The sequence below is a fragment of the Balaenoptera physalus genome, assembly GCF_965194825.1.
Source record: "Balaenoptera physalus genome assembly, chromosome: 11".
Classification (NCBI taxonomy): Eukaryota; Metazoa; Chordata; class Mammalia; order Artiodactyla; family Balaenopteridae; genus Balaenoptera; species Balaenoptera physalus.
The window spans coordinates 97,856,720-97,883,823 of NC_138896.1; the positions used below are offsets into that span (position 1 = coordinate 97,856,720).

At 41.5% G+C, this 27,104-nt stretch overlaps 1 protein-coding gene across 8 annotated transcripts in view; it reads left to right on the forward strand.

Moving 5' to 3' along the window:
• CNTN4 (contactin 4) overlaps positions 1-27,104 on the forward strand; it is a 928,656-nt gene extending 901,552 nt beyond the window's left edge. For 7 of the 8 annotated variants that reach the window (XM_082412132.1, XM_082412131.1, XM_082412137.1 and 4 more), the window contains 10 exons: positions 1,555-1,675; positions 5,702-5,860; positions 7,970-8,119; positions 9,952-10,022; positions 11,083-11,317; positions 13,292-13,404; positions 13,975-14,161; positions 14,591-14,703; positions 21,902-22,070; positions 24,440-26,275. In XM_082412132.1, the coding sequence (XP_082268258.1) occupies positions 1,555-1,675; positions 5,702-5,860; positions 7,970-8,119; positions 9,952-10,022; positions 11,083-11,317; positions 13,292-13,404; positions 13,975-14,161; positions 14,591-14,703; positions 21,902-22,070; positions 24,440-24,540 (1,419 nt within the window). In that variant the 3' untranslated portion in view covers positions 24,541-26,275. Of the gene's footprint in view, positions 1-1,554; positions 1,676-5,701; positions 5,861-7,969; positions 8,120-9,951; positions 10,023-11,082; positions 11,318-13,291; positions 13,405-13,974; positions 14,162-14,590; positions 14,704-21,901; positions 22,071-24,439 lie in introns of all 8 variants that reach the window. The other variant, XM_082412135.1, reaches the window with a different exon arrangement.

Consider the following 27,104-nt stretch of genomic DNA (forward strand, 5'->3'; position numbering starts at 1 on the left):
ATTTAATGTCTTTGACATAATTGTTTCACAAAGAAAACTGATAGTAGCCGTCCGTAATACTAGTTTAAATTTGGCCTGTGCTTCACAGTTTTCAGGATTTCACATACACATACAATCTCATTTAATTCTCACAAGCTAGCACGGTAGGCAATGCATCCTTCTTTCACAGGTCAATAAACTAAGGCCCAGAGACATTAAGAGACTCACAGGAAGTCACACAGCAGGGATCAGCCCCAGACAACTAAGTCCCAAAACTTCAGCTGTCTCTTGACGATATGCTTTTGCCTTTCTTCTAATCCTGTTTACAACTATCGGCAGTTCTGTGTCTTTCATTGCCGTGGGTAAATATGTAATATGCTGTACTGAAACCAAGGAGGGAAACTAAGTACACATTAATTTAGAATGAGAATAAGATCTTTCCAGCTGATAGTACAGCAGTCTGGTAAAGAGTAGGGACTGGAGCCTGAAACTGTGTGGGCTCACATTCTGGTTCTGCCACTGACCAGCTAAGTGACAGTAGGCAAGACGAATAACCTCTTTGTGCTTGAGTTTCCTCATCTGTAAAGTAGGGATAATAAAAGTACCTACCTCACAGGACATGTCAGTATTTGGTGTAATATATGCTTGCCAGATATTCAGTACCGTTAAGTATTATCCAATATTATTGTCATTTAGAAGAATAACAATAGGGCCAAAATAACCTATGTTATCTTGTCATCCATCAAGGTTTAGAAATAAGCATAGCTTCCTGACTCTGAACCCTTGGGTGTTCGCTTGCTCAAACAGCTGTTCTCCAAGCTTTTGATTAACAGAGCTCTGAAACCGAACTCCAAGGTGTAGCAGTGTTCTTCAGTTAAAATGCCAGCTTTGTGATGGCCTGTGGAGGCATCTCCTCACACTTATTAGAAGTACCATGCTGGTGAATGATGTAGAAATATTTCTAGGGCACACAGACATCCGTACCGGGACGTAATTAGTCCTATTCATCTGCTGATCAAACATACATTTGGCATTGGAAAACAAATTAGCACTGTTCCACACCAGGCGATGCAAGATTTCCTTGGAGAGTCTGGTCCTCATAATTCATTCATTCAAACCTGGGAGCAGTCAGAATGATGGCTATAAGACAGGGTTGTGCAGTAAAATACAGATGCTTCCAAATGTGGGCTTGCCCCCCCTTTCCAAATAAAGAGTCCCCAAGTACTGCAGTGCCAGCGAAGGCTGTAGGCCGAGGGCATATCTGAAGAAACCCACAGGACTAGGTCAGCAGCCGCTTTATTACGTAAGTTTAAGTGCTTCCAACATGGATGGCAAGCTGCTCCAGAGCCACAGAGAAGCTAGACACCTGAGGTCTTGTCCTAGGTGTGTTCTGAAGATGGTGCTGTTCTTATCTCTCAGGCAGGCGCACGTATTTTTAATAGGCCATGGCTTGCATCACTAATGTTTGCATCAGCCAGTGTAAAATAAATCCATTAGTCACAGTGTCCTTCATGTGATAATGATATTTAGAGCTCATTAAAAAGTAATTGTAGCCACTTTCCCCTACTTTATCAGCAGGATTCAGCTGGTGATTTGATGATCCGAAACATCCAGCTGAAGCATGCTGGGAAATACGTCTGCATGGTCCAGACAAGTGTAGACAAGCTGTCTGCCGCTGCTGACCTGATTGTGAGAGGTATGGGAATTTTGGGTTTTGTTCTTAAAATATGTTTGTGATATCTGCTCCTGCACAGAGTTCTAAAAACCTCAGTGGTTTAGAATTACAGGGGAAAAGACGATAGAAGGTAAACATTGTAAACAGTGGTTAAGAGTCTACAGAAGTTTTGTGTGCAGCTGTTTCTTGTAGGGGATCAGAAAGTGCAGAGCAAATCCAGTTACTCTGTACTGAAAATAACTCCTATAAATGCTCCCAGTACTGTGATTTATAGTGTTGGAGTTCAACACCAGAATAACTTTAGATTAAGAAAAGCAAATGGCTTAAAGAAGGATCAAACTGTGCCTTTTGCTGTTTCATCTGGGCTCAAACAAATTACAGTAAGTCCCCTACATACAAACCTTCAAGTTGCAAACTTTCAAAGATGCGAACTTGCGTTCCATCAATGTCAGGCGTGAGTGAAACTGCAGCTTGCCCTCCATCTCCTGTTGTTGACAATCCTTCAGCTCTACCTTCTCCCACCTCCTCTCCTTCCTCCAGTCAGTAACTCTTCTTGCATGTTGACTTGATGCCAGCCCCTGTATGCCAGCTGTTATACTGTACTACTGTACTTTTCAAGGTACTATACTGTAAGATTAAAAATGTTTTCCTTATTTTTTTATGTTTGTTTTTTATGTATTATTTGTGTGAAAAGTATTGTAAACCTATTACAGTACAGTACTATATAGCTGACTGTGTTAGTTGGGTACCTAGGCTAACTTTGTTGGACTTAGGAACAAATTGGACTTAGGAACTCGCTCTCAGAATGGAACTCATTCGCATGTAGGGGACTTACTGTAGTGAGTTAGGTCACTGATGTAACAGTGGCTTAAGTAAAATCATCACCAGTTTTTCCCATTTTTTTCCCCCTGAAGTTAATAGTTCTGTCCAGTTTCTAAAATATGGCTTTAGAAGGAAATAGTTCCTGCCTGGGATATAGTAAATAAGCAGGAAGTTGATGTCAAAACTGACATTGGTGAGATTCTCTTGCATATGACAGACATGGCCTAACTTCATCCAAATGGCTGTGACTGACTTGGCTGAGCCTCACCAAACCAATGTTTAAAAGAACAGTAAGTGGACTTTTAAGAACTATTTTTTAATTAAAGTTCAAGTCTTTGTGAACCAGTGTACATGCCAGAATCAAACTGATGCACGCCCAGGGGGTTGCTAAAGTTAAATGTAAAGCCAAATCAGAACATCCAAATAATCTCTTAGCCAGTGTCTCCTTCATTCGAACCCTAACTATTGGTGTTTAGGAATCTTTGGCCAGCAGAATTTTGAGTGCAAGAAAACAAATCCAGGCGGTATCAGATTTGTAGGCAGGATGAATCTGAGTACACAGAGAATAAGATATTATTGGAAGCCACAAAAAGTGTTGCTATATCCTGTGGGCATAACATGAGGGGGGAGATGTGTGGAAGTTAGCAACTCAAACTGAATGTCAAGAGAGGTTAAAGAAAAATAGCTTTTCCACCAGGTCTGCTTTGGTTCCCCTTTAAATCGCCTTAAAAACCTTTCTATAATGGAAGGAATAAGGGCCAGAGAAGAGAAAAAACTTCCAACCTGGGTAGAGCTACCCATAGTATGACCTACGGGACCGGGTTTATTTCCATTTTAAAATACACCAGAGCTGGTCTGCTCTCCCCCTGAGGACCAAAAGAATTCTGTTGTTGAAAATGTATCCTCTATTTCATTAGGATAATGTTCAGATCAGCAGTTTAAACACCAATAAATTAGACTAATAAATATTTAAATTAGTAATAGTTGAATTTCTTAAATGATATTGTATACTTCATTTCACAGAAAATAACATTAAATACCAAGAGGAATTTGCAAATGCGGTCTAAAAGAACATCTAGCCTGATCAGTTAATAAAGCCAATAAATTAATATGCCATTTTAAACCATAATCTTTTGTTTTACCTCCTCCTAGCTCTGCCCTTGCAGCTATTCTGCATGTTGCAGAGGCAAGGCTGGTATGCATTTCACTGACCTGTAAGAGATTTTTGTATCTGAAACTAGTAAAGCTTGGAGTCTTGGCTCTGGCTTCCTTGATTCTCTGATACCTACTTTATTTAATCTAGAGCACTCGAACAGCAGCTAGAAAGGCCACCCTTCCCTGAGAAAGAAACAGGGATGCAGGTGTAACACCTGCATTCCCTCTGCTGTTGCCTGTGACACAAACTGTTTGAGCCCCAGACCATGTTAACACTTGGCTCAGAGGATAAACATTTGCTCATTTTGTCATTTTGAAAGAGAGACCCATCTTCCCCAAAACAAAGGTGGTAAACATTCTGTAGGGTGTAGCATATCTACACTTGGGTGGGGCTGGTAGCAGGGACATAATAAACAGCAAACCGCGCTATGAAAGTACCATCTTAACCCCAGGGGCCAACTTCATGCCACCCCTTCATGTCCTTCTTCCTAGTTGCCAACAGTGGGCTCAGATCTTCCTCTGTCAATTTAATTCATTGAGGAATGTGGAGAGGAACACTTGTCTCCTTGTGATATTTTGATTCTAAAGGCCATGGAAGGAGCATCTATTTTAAAAAAGGATGGGAATGCTAGGATGAGAAAGCTGGTGAGAAAAAAAAAAAAGATTATATTGTCTTCTGGACTTTTCTTTGGTTAATAAGAGTCCTGAAGACCAGAGGTTACCTCAGTTCTATCTAGGTGGCATTAGACTGACATGCTGAAATGTCACTATGGAAAATTAATCAGTGCCAGCATACAGACTTGCAGACCTTTCATTCAGGAGTAGGAGGGAGAAGATACATTTAGTCTCATCTGTGGGTCTATAAAAAAATGATTTTTAAAAAAGGAAAGAGAAATTTAGGGCATCACTTAAAGGGTGCGGAAGTGAGTCCCAGAACAAAGTGTTACTTCCAGAAATTGCCATTAACTTCTCAGCACTCTGCGAAAGGTCTCTTTCTTCCCCGCCCCTGCGCTGTGGCCCCATAGTATTTTGGAAGAACATGTGATTACTGTCCCGGGCCTCAGCACATCCCTGCCAGGAAGATCTCCTTACTCCTGTCTAATGGACACAAGCTGTGTCGTTATGTGTCCCTCACACTCACCTTCTCTGCCCAGGTGGTCACTTGTTAGAAATGCCTTTAACTGCCTGCTAAGAGCGTTTCATGTTGGAATCAAGGACAGCTTTGAGTCTTTGCTCTGGCTCTGCTGTTATTTTGTGTTTGCTTACCAACCACTTTCCAGCCCTCTGTTTCTTTATGATTTACAAGCCTTCATTTAAAACTGATTTCCTCCCGTTTCAATGGTCTGAGTACAATGGCAGAAAAAATGCACATCCAGAGCAGAAGGAGGGAAATACAGGCATGAAACTTACAGAAACTGCCAATGTGGTCCTTCGACTCCAACCCGATTTTGAAATCGCTTTGAAGAAGCCACAGTCTTGGGGCTCTTGCGCACAAGCCACTTTCACAGCAGTTCCCTGGCACACAAGTGTGTGCTGGCATTTCATGTGGACATTCCAATGCAGCTGGAATGTACAGAGCAGCACTGAGACCCCCGAAGTTCTAAAGTCATTTTCGCTCACATCATCAGGGGTAGAAATGACCATTTCCAGAAGGCTCCAATCTTCACTTATCACTACTATGTCCCCAGATAACAGTGTCCAACCCGTAGTAGGAACTTGTAATATATGATGGATGGATTAATGAATTTGGGCCCTGGTGGTACCCCAATATTCTCTCTTGGCATCTAGAACAAATATTCTATTGTAATTCTTTGTATGCCTACTGGTTTTTCCTATTATACTGTGAAGCCGTGGAAGGAAGGGGCCGGGCCATGTCTCGCTCATCTCTGTAGTTTCAGAGCCTAGAAGAAAGCCAGGCTCCTAATAGCTATTCAAAAAGGAATTGACAAGCGATGAATCTGTGGGTGGATGAATCAACGGTTGAATAGGTCAACGCCCCATTCAACTAAGTGGTCCCATCCTTGGACATTTGAACACTGCTCAACTTCTGAGGGTCTTGCTCTTTCTCAGGTCCTCCAGGCCCCCCAGAGGCTGTGACCATAGATGAAATTACAGACACCACCGCTCAGCTCTCCTGGAGACCCGGGCCTGACAACCACAGCCCCATCACCATGTATGTCATTCAAGCCAGGACTCCGTTCTCCGTGGGCTGGCAAGCAGTTAATACAGGTACCATGTTGGATGCCTGGTGCTGGTGTCTCACAGGGGCTTCTGAAACTCAGCAGAATGGACACAGCTCTGTGGCAGAAGCCGAGAGGCGTCTAGGTTCTCATTCAGACACAGCTACAGATGAGACTTTATGGCAGTGTTTCCTATACCTCAACCAGTATACTATTGTTTATTTGATACTTTTCTTTCTACTGATTCATATTTGTTTGTTAATTTGTTCTAAGCAATAAGTCTAAAATGATAGTAGGTCTGCTGTGTTATATTTTTGACACACATTTTAAAATACATTAGTTATAAAAATAAAATGCATCATCTATCTGTGCATTGCCTAAAATCATATGTGTACCGCTAGTGGGGCACTTTGAAAAGCAGTGGGTTATGTTACTGTATAGTCACAGTCTTTGGAAAGTTTGTACACTGCTTTCAGGAAACCCGTATCTAAGGACTGCATGGAGCCTCTTGACTTGCTGCCCATTTTTTCAGATGGATACATGTGGGCATGAAGAGGCGTGAGACTTTGTAAAATTAAAGAATACATGTGTTGGCCGTACCACCCCTGCTGCTGTCTATACCTCCAAATTGACTCGTTTTGTTATTTTATTTAGGTTTCGTTTGAGGAAAATATGGACAAACAAGTAGTTATTGCAAGCAAGTTACACACTCTTCTAGTCTTTCCATTTTAGCTTATCTAACCTCTGAAATGGGTTTCTGTGTTTCCAGCTGAATCATTGACTTTCTGCTGAGTCACAGGAGTGTTTTAGGAAGGAAGGAAAGGAAAAATCTGGAAGTTAAGGAGATAACAATTCTAGTCCTGACTTTGCTAATCAGCAGATTTCTATACATCTTCATTTTCCTCTTCTGTTAAATGGGAATAATAAGAATTGTTATGACCCCGTACAGAAATGGTTGTGATACTTTAAAAAACATAAATTGCTGAATAAATATAATGAAGGAAAGGAGTGGAATGAAGATGCTGATTCTGATGACGATAATAATGATGTTTACAAAAGAAAACAGCTGGAATTGGTTAAGCCCTTACTATGTGCCATGTGTTCTGCTAAGTGCTTTTCTTGAGTGTTCTCAACTGCACCGTGAATAGATATTGTTATTAGCCTTATTTTATGGTGAGGAAACCAAGGCATGGAAAGGTGAAGCAACTTGCCCAAGGTCGTTTGGCTCCTGAGTGTGGAGTTAGGGTTGGAATCCAGGTTGTCTGACTCCAGAACCCACTCTCTTCACCTTTGGAGGGAAGGACTATATAAGTGTGGCCCCGAGGAGGCTAGAAGCCACTGAAGCCTAGTCACAGGGGCCTCAGCTTTGTCACAGGGGACGTCCCTCTGAGTCTCCTGGGCCCATTGGGAAATCTTCATAGTAATTCATTCAAAACCCAGAAGGTTGTGCAGTGAGCATAGAAGCCAGGTCCAGAGCTCCATGGCTTGTGGCATCAAGCAGGGGGCCCTGTCCTCTGTGAAGGGAGGCCTTCCCCAAATCCTGCTGTATGAACACTATCAAATTCTGCCTCTCTGACTCTTTTTCTATTCTTCATGGGCCGTTCCTTTTATGTTTATAGATTCTTTCTTTTGATATGCTAATACAGTTCATTAACAGTAGTTGTGTGGATTTATAGCATTATTACTCCATTGTTATAATAAGTTACAGAGCTTGAGCCATGCAGTCAGACAGAGGTGCAAATCCAGTATGACCTTGGGCGAGTCACTTGACCTTTATGTGGTACATTTTCCTCATCTATAAAAATGAAGAGAATAATTTCACCTTACTCATAGGATAGTTGTAAGAATTAAACAATATGCCCAGCCCGATACAGTAAATGCTGAGACACATGTGAGGTGAGAACAATAGTGATTATGGTCAAGTAGCTTTGGGCTTTGAAGACTGTCTTTTGTGATGTCATCTGCTGGTGTGTGATTTGAGTTTATTAGTCTGGCACAGAGAGGTCTGCGATTACCTCCCTGCAAGGGCTGTTTGTGCAGCTACCCTCAGACCTGCAGCAACGCCCCGAACACGGTAATGGCGATGATGATGGATAGAAGTTCCTGTCTTCCTAACACGGAATCCTATGAAACATGCTCACTTTTTGATGTCTTTCAGTCCCAGAACTCATTGATGGGAAGACCTTCACAGCAACTGTGGTGGGTTTGAACCCTTGGGTCGAATATGAATTCCGCACAGTTGCAGCCAACATGATTGGGATTGGGGAGCCCAGTCAGCCCTCTGAGAAGCGGAGGACAGAAGAGGCCCGTGAGTAGCACCAAGGATACAGGAGCTCCTGTTCCTTAGGGAAAGGCTTTGAATCTCCCTGCTTTTCAGCCCTAACGAGGCTCTATGCCAGCCCACCCTTCCCTGGAGCCACTGTAATCATCAGAAATCAGACCAATAGATGCTCAGCTTTACCACCTGGGAGTTTCATTATTTTGTTGGTGTTTTTGTTTTTATTTTTATTTATTAAGTTTTATTGAAGTATAGTTGATGCACAATATTATATAAGTTATAGGTGTATAATATGGTAATTCACAATTTTTGAAGGTTATACTCCATTTATAGTTATTAGAAAATATTGGCTATATTCCCCTGTGTGATATGTCCTTACAGCTTATTTCGTACATAATAGTTTGTACCTCTTACTCCCCTACCCCTACATTGCCCCTCCTCCCTTCCCTCTGCCCACTGGTAACCACTAGTTTGTCCTCTCTCTCTGTGAGTCCCAGCAGTGAGTTTCAATCCAGAGTTATGTTCTCACTCTTCATTGAGTTCCCTGGTACAGGGCGAGACACTCTGCTTCGTTCTCTCAAACACCACGTCTTTCTTCACTGGTTCCTTTGTCACCAAGACTCTCCTACCAGGATTATTATTTTTTCAAATGCACACCCACACTTCAAATAAAATCAACTCACAGAAATGTCAAGTGGTAAAGAATAAGTTCTTCGGAAATGTTCAGTAAGATTTTCTTAGGGTATAAACCCTTCCCAAAAGCTAAGATTGGAAACATCCTAGTAATTCACACAAGCCTGGTCGGCAGTTTGTAGGAGCTTCTGTGTATGCAGCTTGGGTGAGCACGGGGAGAGAACAACATAAAATCATCTGCATCCCTTGTATTTGTCTCACATAGAGTGGGAGGCCTAGTGTGGGTGTGTGTGAAGGTCCCAGCTGCGATGAGGCCAAATGTTTATTGAAGGAAGAGCAAGGCCCCAGAGCAAATGGAAACTCTGACCCTACCCTTGGACACAAATCCATCTGGCTCTATTTCATTGGCTTTATCCAAGGGGACATTCCCAGTCACCAAATCTATACCCCAGCCGGACATTTTTAGATTCTGTCTGGAGTCTTTCATTTACAGGATGATACTATAGCTAATCCCCATGCTTCCTTTTCCCCTCCAAAATCATAATTTAATGAATTCCTCTCAGCAGTCCTGAGGGGGAAGCTAGCATAATTTGCCCTCCTTTACAGAGAAAACTGGGAGTCAAAGAGGTTAAGCACAGTGAGCCAGGGGTCAACCTCTGTCCACCACTTCCTTCAACACCCAGCTCAAAACTCACCTTCCTCCGAGTAGCCGTTAGCCCAGCCTGGGCTTCAGAAGGCCTCTGCACTCCTCCATTCTGTCTGTGCTGCACTGTTGTTGGTTGTCGACATTGCTCTGTAATCGTCCTGCATGTGCTCCCACCCTCCAACTAGATTGTGAGCTCTGCACGGGCAGTGTATCATCACTTCTTTGTGTACCGCCACGTGGTTCATAAACGCCTACCCAAGCCTTAGAACCAGAACCTCAGTCCTTTCCTCATCCCCCTGGACTTTGGCCTCTAGGGGTGGAGCTGAATCATTGTTCAGTCACATCAGATAACATGTGTGCCTCTTGTTGAATGGGAAAGAGGTAACTAATAGCAATTTCCTGGGTATGTTTCACTTCCACGAGCTGATGCTTCGGGACCCTTGACCATACGATTTCTGATCTCAGAAGACAAAGCTGTGTGCATCCGAGTATCTGTTTAAACTGAGTCACCTCAGCCAGGCAACCTTGCTGGCCCTCCTGGCCTTTGCCACCTGACATGACTTGTTTTTTGTCTCCTGAACAGTCCCTGAAGTCACCCCAGCTAACGTCAGTGGAGGCGGAGGCAGCAAATCTGAACTGGTTATAACCTGGGAGGTAAATGAATCGCAGAACGAAAGGAACATACATTAGCCTAGGCTATTTTATTATTTTACTCTGTGTTAAACATATATGGGAAGTTGCCTTCTCTGTTTTTAACAGCAAAAATCCATTTGAGTGCAAACACTCCCTCTCATGTGAATGGCTAGCAGGAAAAGATGGCACTTGCCCATCAGTTGTGGAGTCAAGTTTTAATTCAGTTGATCACAGGAAAAACAATCAGGAAAGGGAAGACAGCATAAGAAAAAATGTATATATGTATAATATGCACATTAAAGAAGGCTGGTTTAGAGAAAACCAGTTTTTCTTTTTTTCCTGAATTACTGCAAGGCCAATTGATTTAAAACACCTGCCCACAATAGACTCTGTGTACCAGCACAATTTCCTAAGATTGGCTTTGCTGCAGGAGCCCTCTTGTGTAAAGTATTTTTTCACCAGTGTAGAGGTGTGTTAGTCACCACTTTATTAAAAATTGATTTTGAGAGAGGAGGTCAGAGTTTCAGAAAGAGTCCACAGTGATTTTGAAGGATTCTAGGCAACAGCCGCGGAAGTTCACATCTGTCATTTAACCAGAGCCCCAGCAGAGAGAGAAACCACTCACCGCTTCCAGCTCAGCACTTCCGGGCTGAGAGGGGAGATCTGGCCTGAGCCAGGATGGTCCTCACTTCTTTGGTGAGCGCTCTTTCAATGAGTGTCCGTGTGACACTGGAGGAAGAATCCTACTAGATGGTACATGTTGGAAATGTTGGTTTTTGGATCAACTGTCCAGTGTCTTCCACAGTCATTTCCTACAGTGTCAGAGCTGGGTTTCCCCCGTCAGGAAGCCAGGCTCTCCACTGCAGGTTTTCATTGATTTTTTTTTTTTAACCCTGCTCCAATCCCCCCTGAATATCTCTGGTAGTCTGATGGCAAGTCCCAAATTGAAGACTCTCGACAAAGTCCCCAGTAAGATAGCGTGGACACAGGGGTGTATGTGGGGGTGGGGAGTGGAATAAAACAATGTAGCATCTGCATCAAAGTCCTGTGGCCTCTGAAGACCGCCTCCCTTTCTTCCCAGACGGTCCCTGAGGAATTACAGAACGGCAGAGGCTTTGGTTACGTGGTGGCCTTCCGGCCTTATGGCAAAATGATCTGGATGCTGACCGTTTTGGCCTCCGCGGACGCCTCCAGATACGTGTTCAGGAATGAGAGCGTGCATCCCTTTTCTCCCTTCGAGGTTAAAGTGGGCGTCTTCAACAATAAAGGAGAAGGCCCTTTCAGTCCCACCACGGTGGTATATTCTGCAGAAGAAGGTATGATGTTTCTTCAATTCTGAGATGTTGACTTTAGGACGTACAATCAATTTAGCACTCTACCCATAAACTGAAGGCATATCCTGAATCAAGAAAAGCGTAATATGAAAAATATGATTCATCACCTACCACCAATCTCTTAGAAAGACAGCAACTCCACAGTATATAAAAACAAATGGTTATTCGTTATTAATTCCACTGCTAAGGACCAAAATCTCAAGTACCGTCTAAGACCTTCATGTCTACATATACATCACATTACTTTCAACAGAATTATATTTTATTTTATGCCTTTAAGTGAATGCCAAAATATAATTTGTATTTCCTCTCAATATGATTTTTCTTATAAATCATATTGTACTCAAAACTTATTCTGTCATTAAAGAATAGAGTAAGTCACAAAGCAGTGTGATTGCTCTCATTGTCACCCCCGGTGTTATCATGTTTAGGGGTTCTCACTCATTTTTACTGCCTCTGTGCTATCCCTGCTCTCAGAATACCTCTCCTAATGGTCTTCATTTCCATCGGAGTTCGCCTTCATTGTTTCAAAGGTGATGTTCGGAATGAGACCATATTAAAAGTTGAGTCATTGACTTGGAGTAAGTGAAGAGGCAATAAATTCTTCCATCCAGATAAAGAAGTCAGCCCCTTAGACTCGGTGGTCCTCCATGATCTAGCCCCCACCTCTCTTTTCTGCCTCAACTCCTGCCCCTCTTCCCTGCATACTCCATGTTCCAACCATACCCAAAGGACTTGCAATTATCCAAACAAGCTTGAGCCCCTAGTATATGCTTCAACTTCTCTTAATGTTCCCTGCCTTGCCCACCTTGTGACCTCATGGTCATCCTTCAAAACTCAACTCAAACAACCAAGGCCTTCTCTCATTTCCCCAGGCCCATGGAGTGAGGTGCTTCTCTTTTTCCTTGTGTCTTAACATTGCTCTGTTATAATTCTCATCTCAATGTATTATGAATTTTGAATTTTAGTTTTATATTCTCACTAAGGTGTGTTTCTTGAGGGCCGGCTATTTATTTTTTACCTCTGTGTCACCAGTGTCGAAACGTGTATGACACACAGACCCCTAATAAATACTGAATGAATTAACACATAAATAGAATCATACGTTGTTATAAATAGACAAAACCTTAGGGGTCTCCATGTACACCATTTTCTGGAACACAATGTGCATTCCAGAGGGAGCACACAAGTTGACTGTAAATGGTACTAGATGAACCTTTAAAATTATTTAATACTTATATATTGATTTGAATTGCATCACAAAGAAATACAGCTATCAAATCAAAACCAGGATTTCATTTGTGTTACAACTCACAACATGCCTAGGTTTTTCATTAAGAAAGACCACTGAAAGGAAAATCTTTACATAAAAATGGTACACAGCTCTGGCAAAAATCTGGCAAAAAGAACTGAAATTTAGGGGACAGACTGGGTCCAGACTCTCCTTTGCAGCTGAGGAGGTTGAGCCCACAAAGCATAGATGACTTGTACAGCCAAGCTTGTAAGACATGCAGCTGGCTGTGCAGAACTGAACTGTCACCGGCCCTCCTGAAACTTAGTCAAGTCAGTTGACTCTCCTTTTTTCTGTCTCTCTAATTTTCGTAACCAGTGACTACGACTCTCACCTAGGACAAATGCTCATTAAGAAGGATGTATGTTAAATAAATTGCTGGCTATGAGACGTGGTGCTTAAACTTAAGTATCCTGGGTTACTTCCCTTCCACCTACCCCTAAATTTAGAAGCCAAAGACTTTGAAGAAGTCTCTTCACCACCATCTCCATCACCATCCTCTCCCAGCTGTTAATCATGGTTTCTCTGTAAAATGAGGGTTTGGATCATAATCACTAAGGACTATTCTATAATCATTGATTCTTTGCCCATATGATGCCTTTGCATCTAGAAGCCTATTCTGATGCAGCTGATAGAGTCATAACTTTTTCCATACTTATCTGCAGAACCCACCAAAGCACCAGCCAACATCTTTGCCAGAAGTCTTTCTGCAACAGACGTTGAAGTCTTCTGGGCCTCCCCTATGGAAAGGAATAGAGGTCGGATACAAGGGTATGAGGTAAGCAAGAGATAGGTGCCTGGGTTCTGGGAAAGGGTCCCTACCCCTCAGTGAGAACTTTCTACACACCCTCTGATGGGAAAAAGACCTAGAGTTCCATTTAGAGGCATTTGTTTTAGAGAATAGTTGTTTCTAAAGGAGCATGAATGGAAGCCCTGAGCATTCCACTGTGAGATTACCCGTTTCCATGGTACTCTCCAGAGAGCTCTGTCTAAATACATGCAGGTCTAAGCATGTATAAGATGGTTGGCAAAATGAGCTATGACTTCTGATACACCCAGGATCACTTGGGCTCAAAACAAGGTGGGGAAAAAGGGAGAAAGACCCAACCATGACTGTGCCAGTGTACCGTCTCACTCTGAAGCTAAGAACAAAAAGGGGGCCTTTTTAATTATCGATAATTTCTCAGCGCGCACAAAGCTCTTGGTTCTGAAAGCTCTGCTTACGACTTGCTATATAGAAAATTAACTCTGTCATAAGAATCTTGTATTAAAAAAAAAAATCACCTGATGACGTTGGAGATATCCCTAATAGTTATGACATCCAAGGTCTTCCTTTTTAATTTCTCAGGTAAAATATTGGAGACATGATGACAAAGAAGAAAATGCTCAAAAAATACGAACAATAGGAAATCAGACATCAACAAAAATCACCAACTTAAAAGGCAGTGCTCTGTATCATTTAGCTGTCAAGGCATATAATTCTGCAGGGACAGGTCCCTCCAGTGCGACGGTCAACGTGACAACCAGAAAGCCACGTAAGAACATTCTTGCTCAGAAATATTTTAGAGATTCATCAAACATATTCCAAGTTCATTCCCCATCCCCACCTCCCAGTGATCATTTACATACTAATTGGTATCATTATGGAAATTCAGATTTACCTTAGCATTTTAACTGAACCTTTCCGAATAGCATGCAAAATTCATTGCTCCAGAGGACAGAAAGATAAATGTTTTCTCCTCACTGGGAAGGGCCACTTCTTTTAGCTATAAATGTTAGGCGACCAACTGAATCTTTTTCCATTTGCAGTGCTGTATCTCGGCAGATTTTAGTGACCTTGAAGACACATATTAGTGCAATAGCCCGTTAAATTGCCTCCACTCGCGAATTCTAGGAAGGAGATATTCCTCAGTATCCATTGAGACTTAATAATCTGTGACTTCGTATATCTTAATTTTTTACAGCGCCAAGTCAACCCCCTGGAAACATCATATGGAATTCATCGGACTCCAAAATTATCCTGAATTGGGATCAAGTGAAGGCCCTGGATAATGAGTCGGAAGTAAAAGGATACAAAGTGGGTAATTTCTTTTTGCAGAGGCACCTACTCCTGCTGTTAGTGGGGACAGACTGTCCTCATGAATCTTAAGAAACCTGCCCTCACTCTCCCTGACAGAGCTCTCGCAGCCTCTTTCTCCCAAACACCAAAGTGGTTTAGTCTGAGTTTTGTCAACAGCCCATGACAGCTGGTCAGGATTTAGAGAATCGCCTATACTTTGGGCTCAGGCAGAGACAATCAGAAATAGTTAAAGACCCTGTGGTTGGGTCTCCAAAAAATCATGAAGAACCACATTTTAAACATTTCTACTGTCAGTTTTGTTCTGTGCTTGTGTTGATTGTATTTTTAATCAACAGTAGTAACTTCTCCCTATTACTAATGGTTAATCTTTTTTGTTCATGTTCCTATTGTTAGGGGTATGTATACGCACACACACACACGTACATACACATACATATACACAAGGATTTTTTAGGACATTCGTTTGCCTGATCCCATAAATGTTAGCCTGACCTTAAAGAACTAGAAAAGAAAATGGATGTAGCCCTGGTGCCACCATCAAAGGGCATTTTAAGTATCTTGTTTTGTTTTACTTTTAAACAACATTTGAGGCAATGCAGGCCAAACAAAGCTAGTCTGCAGGATGCATCAAGCCTGCAGGCTGCTATTTGGTGACATTTTTGGATGCAGCTGTTGAGAGTAGCATAGTGACAGTACTGTCAGGCACTAGTTACAGTTAGTAAAGCCAGGCCTGGAACTGGGAGTTGACATAGTTGGCCATAGAGCCTTAGGTGATGTGATTAGAGAGGGATTCGGAAACCCTCGCTGCTATGGACTATTTTTCCTTCATCCACGTGGCACAGTGATTTGTATTCTGCCGGCAGAGAAACATTCCCTAAGAACTAATCTTCAGACCTTTCACTGGATCCCTTTGTAAAAGCAAACTTTCTGGAAGGGTCTTACAGAATAGAGCAAAAACGACCACATTTTGGTCCTCTAGTCATTATGTGACTTTAGGTAAATCATGTAACCTCTCTGGGACTGCATTTCTCTTTTATTAAAGGAGAAATCTTCCAGTATCTTCATTTTCCCCTGAGCCTTTGCACCTCTATTCTGTCCCCCTGGGACTGCCACCTCTTACATCTGCATCCTTAATCGGCCACTTATCTTTCGGGTCTAAGATGAGAAGCCTTCCCTGATGGCCAGAGCTCTCGCTATTTGTCAGATTTTTTTAAAGTACTTTCCATCCTCTTGGGTAATTGTAATTGGCTGATGACTTATTGTGAATCCCCAGACTGTGGGCCTCACGAGCACAGTGCCTGAATGGTCCCCATGATTTCTCCAGCCAAGGATGCATTCACTATGGTGGTATTAAAGGGAGCCCTCATTTCTTGAACTCCTTAATCATTAGTCTCTCAGTGCGACATAATGTGAAAGAGTTCATCTGATCAGTTTTATGCAAGACGAGAGAGATGTGGGGTTTGGTAGGCTGGAAGATGAGAGGGGAGAGAGTAGACTCAAAGAAAGCAAAGAAAGAAGGCAAAAGTGAAGACAGACCTTGCAACTTTGGGGTCTGACCCAGGCTAACACTGCCGGGACTGAACACAGCACGAGAGAAATGCAGATGTGATCTGGGACGAATTAATTTAACCAAACCAAGGGGGAGAGTGAAAAAACAAACAAACAAACAAACAAAAACAGGAGCGAGAAAGTCTTCCTCCCTGTTTCCAGTGTCGCCCAGTAGAACAGAGAGAGAAAACACAATAAAAATTCAGAAAGCTTTAGGAGTCCCTGTGGAGGGGCCAAGTTCCATGAGTGAACCTTTTACTAGATTTTAAACTCATGTTGAAGCTGGTGCTGAAATAAATTTGAAAGGCAGGGAGCTGCCTAAAGTACTTCAGGGAACCAAGCAAAATGTTAGCCGGTCAAGAAATCCTGAAGATCATCCAGCCAAAGCCCTTCATTTTGCAGATGCGAAAACCGAAGGCCATTGAGTAAAGTGACTTGGGAGTGCCCTCAGCTTTCACAGGGCAGGGATGTGTATGCAAGCTGAATTTTACTTCAGTGAACTGGGTCTAAAAGATCATAGGCATTTTTAGAAGAAGACTTGGAAAATGAGTATTATTTAGTTGCTACTTCTTTGTCTTCTTGCCTCCTCTCAGAAACTCTCATATGAGCTTGTCTTGGTAGCACTTTTCCAAGGAGGCCCTTCTTATATATATTTTAAAATTCAACTGACACTTCTGCAGACATCTAGAAGATTCCCTTGAGCAGCACAGAATCGGGCAGCTGTGGTGGAATCAAGCAGTATAAGACCAACACGGCGGTATTCAGCTCCCAGAAAAGAACTGGGGCTTCATGGAGGATTGGGGAAACTTTTTATTTCTATAGAACTAGAATATAACATTGGAACAAATTACAGCTGGAGAGCATGGAACCTTTTCAGATGTGAGCAGCAGATCAGATGATATAGGCTAATTTGGTGCCGGGTGTGGGGGGGATCCAAAATGTATTTATTTAATATATTCATCACAAGGGCTCAACCACAGACTTAATTTTTAAAAAAAAGAAAGAAAGAAAGAAAAAGAAAAGAAACGAAAAAGAAAAAGGACACCACAGCTTAAGATAGAGTCCTATCCAGAAAACAAGGAAAGAACAGACTATCTCAGGAAAAAAATAAGAAAGACAACACAACAAGAGCCATGGATTTAGGCATTTTTTTTTTCCCAAATATGGTTTTTCACGTTGATTCATTGTGTCTTATAGATCTAAACTATATCTATGAAAAATAGAGTGGCACCTCCGAGTTGGGAATTTCATGCCTTAGGAAGCATCACTCATGGCTGGGTATGAAGTGTGTGAAATGCTGCAGAAACCACATGTGCTGACAGTAGAGGAAAGAGGGTTAACAAGGTCAGACCAGGTGGTAGTAAAGGGCCCTTTGTGACTTCTTCTTGATTTCCACTTCGACTCAATTCCTTCCCTGCCCTTTAGGGCTGGGACTGGAGGAGCCAGACTCCCTACACCTCCTCATTTAGATCCCAAGGAATCTCACTGTAACTGGTTATAGATATTGAAATGCTACATATACAATGTTAATGTTCCGGGATATATAGAGTTCTGTAAAAATTATGCATCTGTGTGTATGTGTATGTATTTTTGGTTTTCTACCTAAATTGTCGAGATTCGTGGGATTTCTGCTTGTGTAAATAGTCTCAAAAAGAAGTTGACTTTAGAAAGTTTAAGGCGCAAAATATTCTTTCAGCACAAAGTGTCAAGCTACTTCATGATACTTGAGATAAAAAGAGAGCGTCTGGTTTCAGTATCACAAACTAAACTGTCTACAGAGCCAGGCAGGTTATGTAAAGGGATTAAGTTAATTTAATCCTTTCAATAAATACTGTCAGTATACGTGCCAAGCACTGTTTTAATTCTTAATTTTATAATAACCCATGAAGTAGGTGCAGTTATTAGCCCCAGTTTTATAGATACAGAGCTCATGGCATAGAGTTTAGTAACTTGCCTACTTCACATAGGTAGTATTTTTTTCACTGATTTATTGAGATACAGTTGACATATAACATTGTGTAAGTTTAAGGTATACAGTGTGTTGATTTGATACATTTATATATTGCAAAAAGATCACCACCATAGCATTTACTAATGCCTGCATCCCATCACATAATTACCATTCCTTGTTTGTGGTGAGAACATTTCAGATCTACTTTCTTAGCAACATTCAAGTATATGGTACAGTGTTGTTAACACAGCTAGTATATTGAAGACCTGTGCTCTGAACACATGCAGTATGGATCCAGAGTCCCACCTTTTAACCACTCAGCTATTCTGCCTGCCATCAGTAAACAAATAGATCAAGTGGTAATAAAGTACTACCAAGAGAAATAACTCAGAGTGAGGGGAATAGGCAGTGCCATGGGATAGATAGGAGAGACATTATTTTAAATAAAGCACAGGGAAAGGCTCTATCAAGAGGTGACATTTCGATTGGGCCATGAAAAAAGGAGAGAGTAAGATAGGCAGCTCTCTGAGAGTGTTCCAAGCATAGTGAACAGGATATGCAAAGGTCCTGAGGTAGACACATGCCAATGTGACACAATAGGAAGTGTTGGAGACTGTGATAAGCTACAGAGTTTGTGATGGTCCAGGATAGGCAGTAGCTTCTCAGCTCCAGCCAATTATTGCCAGACAGGAATGTAGACCAGTGCCGCCATATCTTCCAGTTTTTAGTAGAACCCAAAACTTTATCATGTATAGTTTCTTGGTTTTTACATGTTGACATCGAACTCAAAAAAAAAAAGAAAATGTAAACCCACTAAGGGCCGAATAGTTAAAATATGCAGGCCAAATGTTACACATGGGCCACGAGCTTTCTACTCTCTAACCCCCCTTGTTTTGCATTCATGAAGACAGAGACCAGAGAGGGGAAGCAAGTTGCCCACAGTGGTGGCCAAGCTGGTCTTAGTTACGAATACAGGCTGTGAACCCAGACTGCCTGGGTTTGAATGCTGGGTCCCCCACTTACTGGCCATGAGACCCTGGGCACATTGCTAAACATCTCCAGGTCTCAGATTTCTCATCTTTAAAATCAGAATAATAACAGTGCCTACCTCAAGGGGTAATCTGTATTTGCACATCGAATATAAAGTGTTCAAACACATAGTAAGCATTCAATAATGTTTGATTCTATTATCATTATTCCCACAAATTCACTCTTTCTCCTTTGTCTTCCACCCTGGATTATAGGAAATGCAAGCACAGCCTTTAAGTCAATCAGCTGAACCAAGTGTTTAGTGTAAATAAAGGTTTTACAGGCCTTTATTTAGGTGCCACTGCAGTCCCCATCATTAGAAGACTGATAAGCAATGCTGCTAAAAGGGCAGTTTTTTTCCTGGAAGTCTTTCTTTTGGATTTACAGTTGAAACTAGTTGAATCCTCTGTGCTCTGGCAGAGGTGAATCAAAGAAGCAATTTATTCCTCAAAGCCAGGTGTGCCCTTGCATCCCATCAGCCAACTCATGTTCCTGAAGGGCCATCATGAGAGGCTCTGACAATCCTGAATGTGCCTCAGGGTTTATTTGAGCGTGATCATTAGTGAGGGGATGCTGAGTTTGATACACCTGATGCCCTGAGAAGGAAGGGGGACGCTTATGAATCTCTCCACCTCAAGGAAATTGTGTTTTCCACCTTGTATTAGAGAGACATAAATAAAGGTGATGAAATGCCAGGAAACAAATGGGATCTAAACCGTTCTAAGGGAATTTTATGAATTTCACTTGTGTTTGATTTTTTTTGGCAATGGTAGGGTAACCCTATGTCTCTGACCTCAGCCGATCAGAATTTACAGTGGCTCTTAGGGAAAGAAGAGCCAGTCCTGTGGTTCTCAAAGTGTGGTCCCTGGAGCAGAGGCAGTGGTATTACCTGGGAACTTGTTAGAGATGCAGATTTTTCAAGTTCCCCCTAAAACCCACTAAATCAGAAACTCCGGGGTGGAGCCCAGTGTTCTGTGTTTTAATAAGCCCTCCAGGCGGCTCTGATGCAGGCTCAGGTTTGAGAACCCTGATCTCATTCATGATTCCCTGAATGAACATCCCCTGAAGATCTTTTTTAACAATGTATCACGGCCTGGACCCTTCTGCTACGGAGCCTGACTCAGGAGGGCTGGGGCGAGGCTGGAGCAGGATTTCTCAGCCTCCTCACTGGCGCCACTTTGAGCTGGATAATTCTCTGTTGTGGGGACTGTCCTCTGCATTATAGGAGGACCCACCCCCCTGTTGTGACAACCGAAAATGTCTGCAGACATTGCCAGATGCCCCCGGGGACAAAACTACTCCTCCCCGCTCCCGCCCCTGTTGAGAACCAGTGACCTGCAGCATCGGTATTTTTTACAAGCTCCCCAGGTGCTTCTAACACACAGCCAGGACCGGAGCCATTCATGTTACCCAACCCTATTTTATTTTTTATTTTATTGTCAAGAGAAACGATGGGTTATGGTGATTTAAGAGTACAGGCTTAGGAGCCCTCATCTTACCACTCACCAGCTCTGTGACATCTCTGGGCCTCAGTTTCCTCATCTGCAGAAGAGAGTAACCGTGCCTGTCCTGTCAGGTTGTTGTGGCAGTTAAACATGGTCATGTCAATCGAGTGCCTGGCTCATTGTAAACATCAGAAGGTATTTGTGGGACAGTTCTCATCACAATTATCATATCCAGAAAGGCAGGTGCACCTCTCTGGGCCTTTATCTTTTGTTCATGATGGGAATAGTTGGTGACCACAGTGGGCAATGCCAGGTGGTGAATGTACTTTCAAGAGAGCTAGTTGCCCATCTCATCACATGAACTACCAGCCTAGTCTGTGACCCAGAGGAAACCAAGAAGGGAAACAAAGAGTGGCACTGTTGAAGCTACATGAGTGGCACTGCTGAAGCTACAGACACTTCTAGAGTGACAGTAATTGCCCCGTAACATCCCCTCTTTTCTCTGTAGCTCAGAAAGAGGTCCAGTGGGAGGAAAAAGGGGGTTATAGCCCTTGTCTTTCAGAGATGCTCTCCCTGTTCTGAAATGTCCTCTTTCCAAAGGATTAATAATAATGACAACTTTTTGCCTGATTTTTACGCCTGATTTTTTGCTTCTAACCTTTGCCGTGTATGTTTGTACCTTTTGTTCCTTTTAAGGCTTCATAGATACTGTTTCTTACATGCTTCCTTTCAGCCCTTCATTTTATTCAATCCTATGCAATCGTAAAGACTTCCCAGAAAAGTGGGTGTTATTGTCCCCATTTTACAGATGTGGGCAGTGAGGCTCAGAGCGGGAAAGTAAGTGGACCACGGTCACACAGCAGCCAAGTCTGTCCTCATGCCAAAGACCCTCATGCGTAACTGAGCTCTGTACATCCACCTTCTCCATGTTTGTTAACTGACCTCCCAGAGGTTACATGAGGCCACACAGCACGTCGTTAGACCCATGCTAGCCCCGCTGCCATGCTGCACAACGCTTTAAACTCCTTCCTCATAATGAAATCAACGGTAGCTGCAGACATGCCCCTCGCTCTTAAATGAGCCTTCCAGATGCAAGTGGGCAGCCTGACAACCTCGGCGTCCCTGCGTTTCACTGGTGCCCAGAGGTGAAAGTGAAGGAATGCTCCGTCCTTGGGGCCTTTGTGAGGACAGCAGGTGATACCTTTTCTTTCCATATTGGCAGGTGTTGTACAGATGGAGCAGACAAAGCAGCACATCTGTCATTGAAACAAATAAAACATCAGTGGAGCTTTCTTTGCCTTTTGATGAAGATTATATAATAGAAATTAAGCCATTCAGTGATGGAGGCGATGGCAGCAGCAGTGAACAGATTCGAATTCCAAAGATATCAAGTAAGAATGTCTTTTTTTGCCTCCCTTCTCCCTGTCTGCCCTATCTCCTAAGCTTCCCAGTGAGTCAGGGCTAGGGTGAAATTAGGCCCGAAAAAAAAAAAAGGCTAAAATAAAAATGGACAATACCATCCCCCTTCCTCAGACCACTGGTATTTGCTGATCCCAGGTAGTTTTGTGCAGAAGACAGTTTGACTAGTTTTGACTGATTTAATCAGTTGGCAATCAAAAATCAGGTTAAAGCAGCCCCAAATCAGTCACCCAGGCTTTTCCATGTGGACCCATGTAGTTTGCATCTACAGTAACCCCAAAATTACAGCTTAGAAAGTTAAAAGCGTGACTCAGGAAGAACAAGCAAAGCGTTCTTTAAAATGCTCTGGAAACCTGTCCGTAGTGACACAATATAATGTCTTTGGCTGAAAACATTTTGCACTTGGCACTGTTTATTTTGAACATGTGTATGTAACATATGTACATAAATGCACATGTCTACATAGAGTCAGGATTATGTTTGTTTACAAAGACTGTTGAAGAGGGTGTTCTTTTTTGAGCCAAATACATTCAACTTAGTTTTCAAATACTATGTTTGCAGATATCTCAGCAGCATATTATTTTTTGGGTTTTTTGTATGATTTTATTTATTTGAAATTAAAAGAAAAAAAACAGAACAGGCAAATCCATAGAGGCAGATCAGTGGCTGGTAGTGACCAGCCAGCGGTGTGAATTGTGGCTTAACGGGTACTGGGTTTCCATTCGGATGATGAAGTAGTTCTGGAACTAGATAGCAGTCCCGGTTGTACAACATTGGAGTGAACTTAATGTCACTGAATTGTACACTTTAAAATGGTAACTTTTACGTTATGTGTATTTTACCACAATAATAAAGAAAATAAGATTGCCATTAGGTATCTAAGTATAGATTTTCATTGGCCTTTGGATTTAACAGTCTAGAGATAAGGGGTTCAGTGAAGGCTGGAGATATGAACTTTCAAGCCATCAGTGGAGATATGATATTTTAAATCATGGGCAACCCTCACTACAGAGTTCTGAGCTTCAGCCCCTTTGCCAAGTGCCCATCTTAGTATTTTTCAGATGAGGAAAGGGTCTAGTATTCTTGCTGATATCAAGTTTTAGTAAAGCATCCACTAAGCCATTTTAATTGCATCTATAAAATTTGGATGCCTCAAATCAGAAAAGAAAATGTTCAATGGTCATTTCACCCTTCTTCTGAATAAGCACTTGTTAATGTTAATGAACATAGAGCAGGACTTCAGGTGGGAAACCAAGGCTGCGCCAAGACATGCTCTGAATTCAGGAGTAATTTGCCAGTTTCCAGATGAGGTTTATATGTACTGCACCTTTTTTGCATACAAACACTAAAGGCATTTTTGTCTTTTAAAACACTGGGGGAGAATTGGTTTCTACATGTCAGTAGAGGGCTCTAACTTCTGTTGAAAGGAACCAGATTTATGGTGAGATGTGGGAGTAATCTCCAGGCCAAAAAAACACAAGATGAGAATTTGTTTTGGGATTAATTTATCTCACTTTCTTTAAATCTGACTTCATACTTGCTTATCATTGCAAGGATTTTTTTTTTTTAAAGACTGACTGACGATTCTTGGTTTAATTCATTACAAAAACATTTTAAGCAATTTTATTGGTAAAATTATTAGATGATAAGGATGTAACTGAGCAAAACATGATCTCTTTGTCAAGAGGTTTTCCATTTTGTTGGTCAAAGATCTTACAATCTTGATAAAACCTCAAATGACAGTTGGTAACTTCTTACTGTGAAAAAATAAGATGTATAAGAAAAAGTTTTAAAAGTATTGAGACTATCTTGTTGGGCAAAAAAAAAAAAAAAAAGAGGTATGTTTAGACAGGCATGAGTTGGAATCCCCATTCAGCCATTTACTAACTGGGTAATCTTAGACTTATCTTACTTCTCTGGGCCCGCATTTCCTTAGCAGTTAAATGGTGTAATAACCATACCAGAGGTCCTCAGGGTTTCTATAGGAATTAAGTGTCATATGGCTCTGTGCCCAGCATTAAGCTTGAATTCAAAAGGGAACGTCAATGTTTATTTTGCTATGATTGATATCATAGAATTTATCAGTAATGTTACCAGTCATATTGAAGTTTCTTCTCATGTTAGAGGGGGACACCCTCCTTTTACAAATGCTTAAACAGAGGTCCAGAGATGTCCACCACCTGCTCCCAGGTTCATAGCTAGAGAGTCATAGAACTGAAACTAAAAACGTCAACAAGAGATGGTCATTTCCAGTAGACTTCAGATAGTTCTTCCGTTTCCGAAAGCCCTGGGGCCCCGCCTCCCTTTGTTGCCGGGGTGAGTAAATTTCTTCTCTCTCCAGATGCCTATGCAAGAGGAGCCGGGCCATCCACTTCCAACGCATGCACGCTGTCGGCCATCAGTACGATCATGATCTCCCTCACAGCCAGGTCCAGTTTATGACAACAGTTCTCTAAAAGACTTGCTGTTTATAATATAAGCAACATTTAGCTAGTTGTTTTGAAGACACCCAGTACTAAGTAATATTGTTGTTCGAGTACATCTTATTACTGGAAAAAAAAATGTTTTTTGCTTCTTTAGGAATGGCATTCTACAGTACTTCCTCAAAGCAAATCTAGCTTTGTCTGAAGTTTCTTTGGAAACTCTGCAATGCACTGAAGACATCTGTAATATGATGTTACCAAAGCAGTTTACATATGTCCTTATATGCATATTTTTTATTATATATTTAGTGTTTTATAGAATTTTTTAAAGTTAACATGAAATGTAGATATTAATTTTTTTCCTCTGCTGTAAAATGCTATGGGCAACACAATCATATGGTTATTATTTGAAAATAGTTCCTTTAAAGACAGAGTTGGAAACTCACCTTGGTAAATACATTGCAGATTCCTTGTACAGTTTTATAAAGGTCTAGTGGCAGAACAGCTGAAGACTTGGTCTGTAACTCAAGGCTGCTGTATGGAAATGACTCTTGGGACGACGAATGCACTGAATCAAGTCGTTTTGCCATGTACAATATGCTTTCCAGCCCTGTTGTGAATTCTGTTGTTCAACACAACTTGAGATGGTTTCAGGAATGGCTGCAATCTCAAAACCTAAACTAACTGCCCAAGAGGTACCTTGTGCAATATTCCCATCCCTGAATTTAGCATCCTACGGTAAGACTTTCTTTTCCCTCGACTCAGTTAACATTGTCTTTGTAGTAGTAGCATTATCTTAGACATGACATTGGAAGTTAAATATCCTGTAGTAACATAGACCAAAAGTTAATAGAGTCAACCATGTCTTTCGAAGGATAAAAGATAATTTTACTATCTTTAAATGTATCTGTCTTGAATGTACATTTAACAACAAAAAGGGTAATTCTCTGTTGATGGATTCGTAACTTCTTTACAAAATTTCTTATAGATAATATGTGTATCTCTTTAATAATAGAGCCCTTCTTTTGAATCAAAATTATGTATGGAGTCTGGCAGATTTCTCCTATTTCAGCAACTAGCTGCCACAAAGAATTTTTTTCATGACTCTATAAAAGATCTTTAGTACAATGGTGCGGTATCTCGGTGATTCTCCTGTTTTGCAATAGGTAGCCTTGTCGCTTTACAAGCTTCATCTTCTACGTCTTAAAAATCACACATTGGAAAATGACAATATCAACAAAACTGTATTCTTATGAAAAGAACTATTTGTAATAATGGGGGAGGTTTTGTAAGCTGACACTAGTGGAACAGTGCATATAAAAGGTAATGAAATTTTCTATAAAAAGTTTCACATGTAAACACGCTGCCACCTTTTCTTCTTTCTCAGAGAGCTCAAATTTGCCTGTAATTTGTCATTTTTCCTTAACTTTTCAACCTTCTAGCTATATTTATCCAATAAAGTCATAATCAGGATTCCACTTGTGTACAAACTAGGGTGGTAACTGGAAAAAAATATTGTCAGTATTTCAAGCTGTGTTCCTTTCTTAGTTTCATATGGTTACTTCTATGTTAAAATAACACAAAATTTAAAATCACATGCAAAAAAAAATCAACAAAATAATAAAATGAATGAAAAAAAAATGATACCCCAGGTAGTTCCCAACCCCAGTGTAAATGATATTTACCAGTGATCTAGCATATGTAATCTCTTTTTAAAGGTATTGTTAATAAATATTCTGTCATTTGTAAAGATACTTGTCTTTTGGGAGCATTTTTCCTGCCTGCCTGTCAGGGAATTTGTTAGCTCACCCTTGTGCTACTTATAATTTAAGATCATAGAGGGACTCAGAAGTCTCTGGCCACGATCCAAAGCTAGATGACCCAGAGCTCTTCCTTTGGAACTGACAACCCTGAAAACATCATTGCAAATCCTCTTTGGAGGTAGAGAGGGACAAAAATCCACAAATAAATGTCCTGAAGATCAAACTTGAATAGATCCTCTGGATTAGCTAAGTCTTTTCTGTATTTAATCTAAGGCTATCTGTTGTTTTAAGGTTTCCCCAACCACGCTGCTAAAAGGATAGAATCTAAACTTGAGGCCCTTCTTAATCTAATAACAACTTAACTCTGTACCCAGCCACACAGAGTCCTCACTGGCCCCTGAACACTGCTTGCTTTTGGTCTCACCTCTGTGCCTTTTGGGCATCTGGCTGCCCCTTCCTGAAATACCCCCCACTGTTCTTTATCACCTGAATCCCCACTGTCCTAGGGTAGGCTCGTCTGTGAAGCCTTCCCACACTCCAGTCCTCGGTGACATCCTTCCTCTGAATGAGCTGTAAGCCCTGTCGATACCCCTCATTTAGTAATTGATCAGGTACTACTTTTGGAAATCTCTTGTACTGTTATCTTGCATTTTAACTTAACTCCTGTATTGTTACCTAATTTTCCTTGTATGTATGCCTTGTCTTCCCAACTAGATTGTAAGCTCCTTGAGGGCAGGGACTTTGGTCTTATCTTCCATGTACTCTCCATAGTGCCTAGCACAGTGCCTTGCAATAAATAATCATTGATTAATTGATCAAA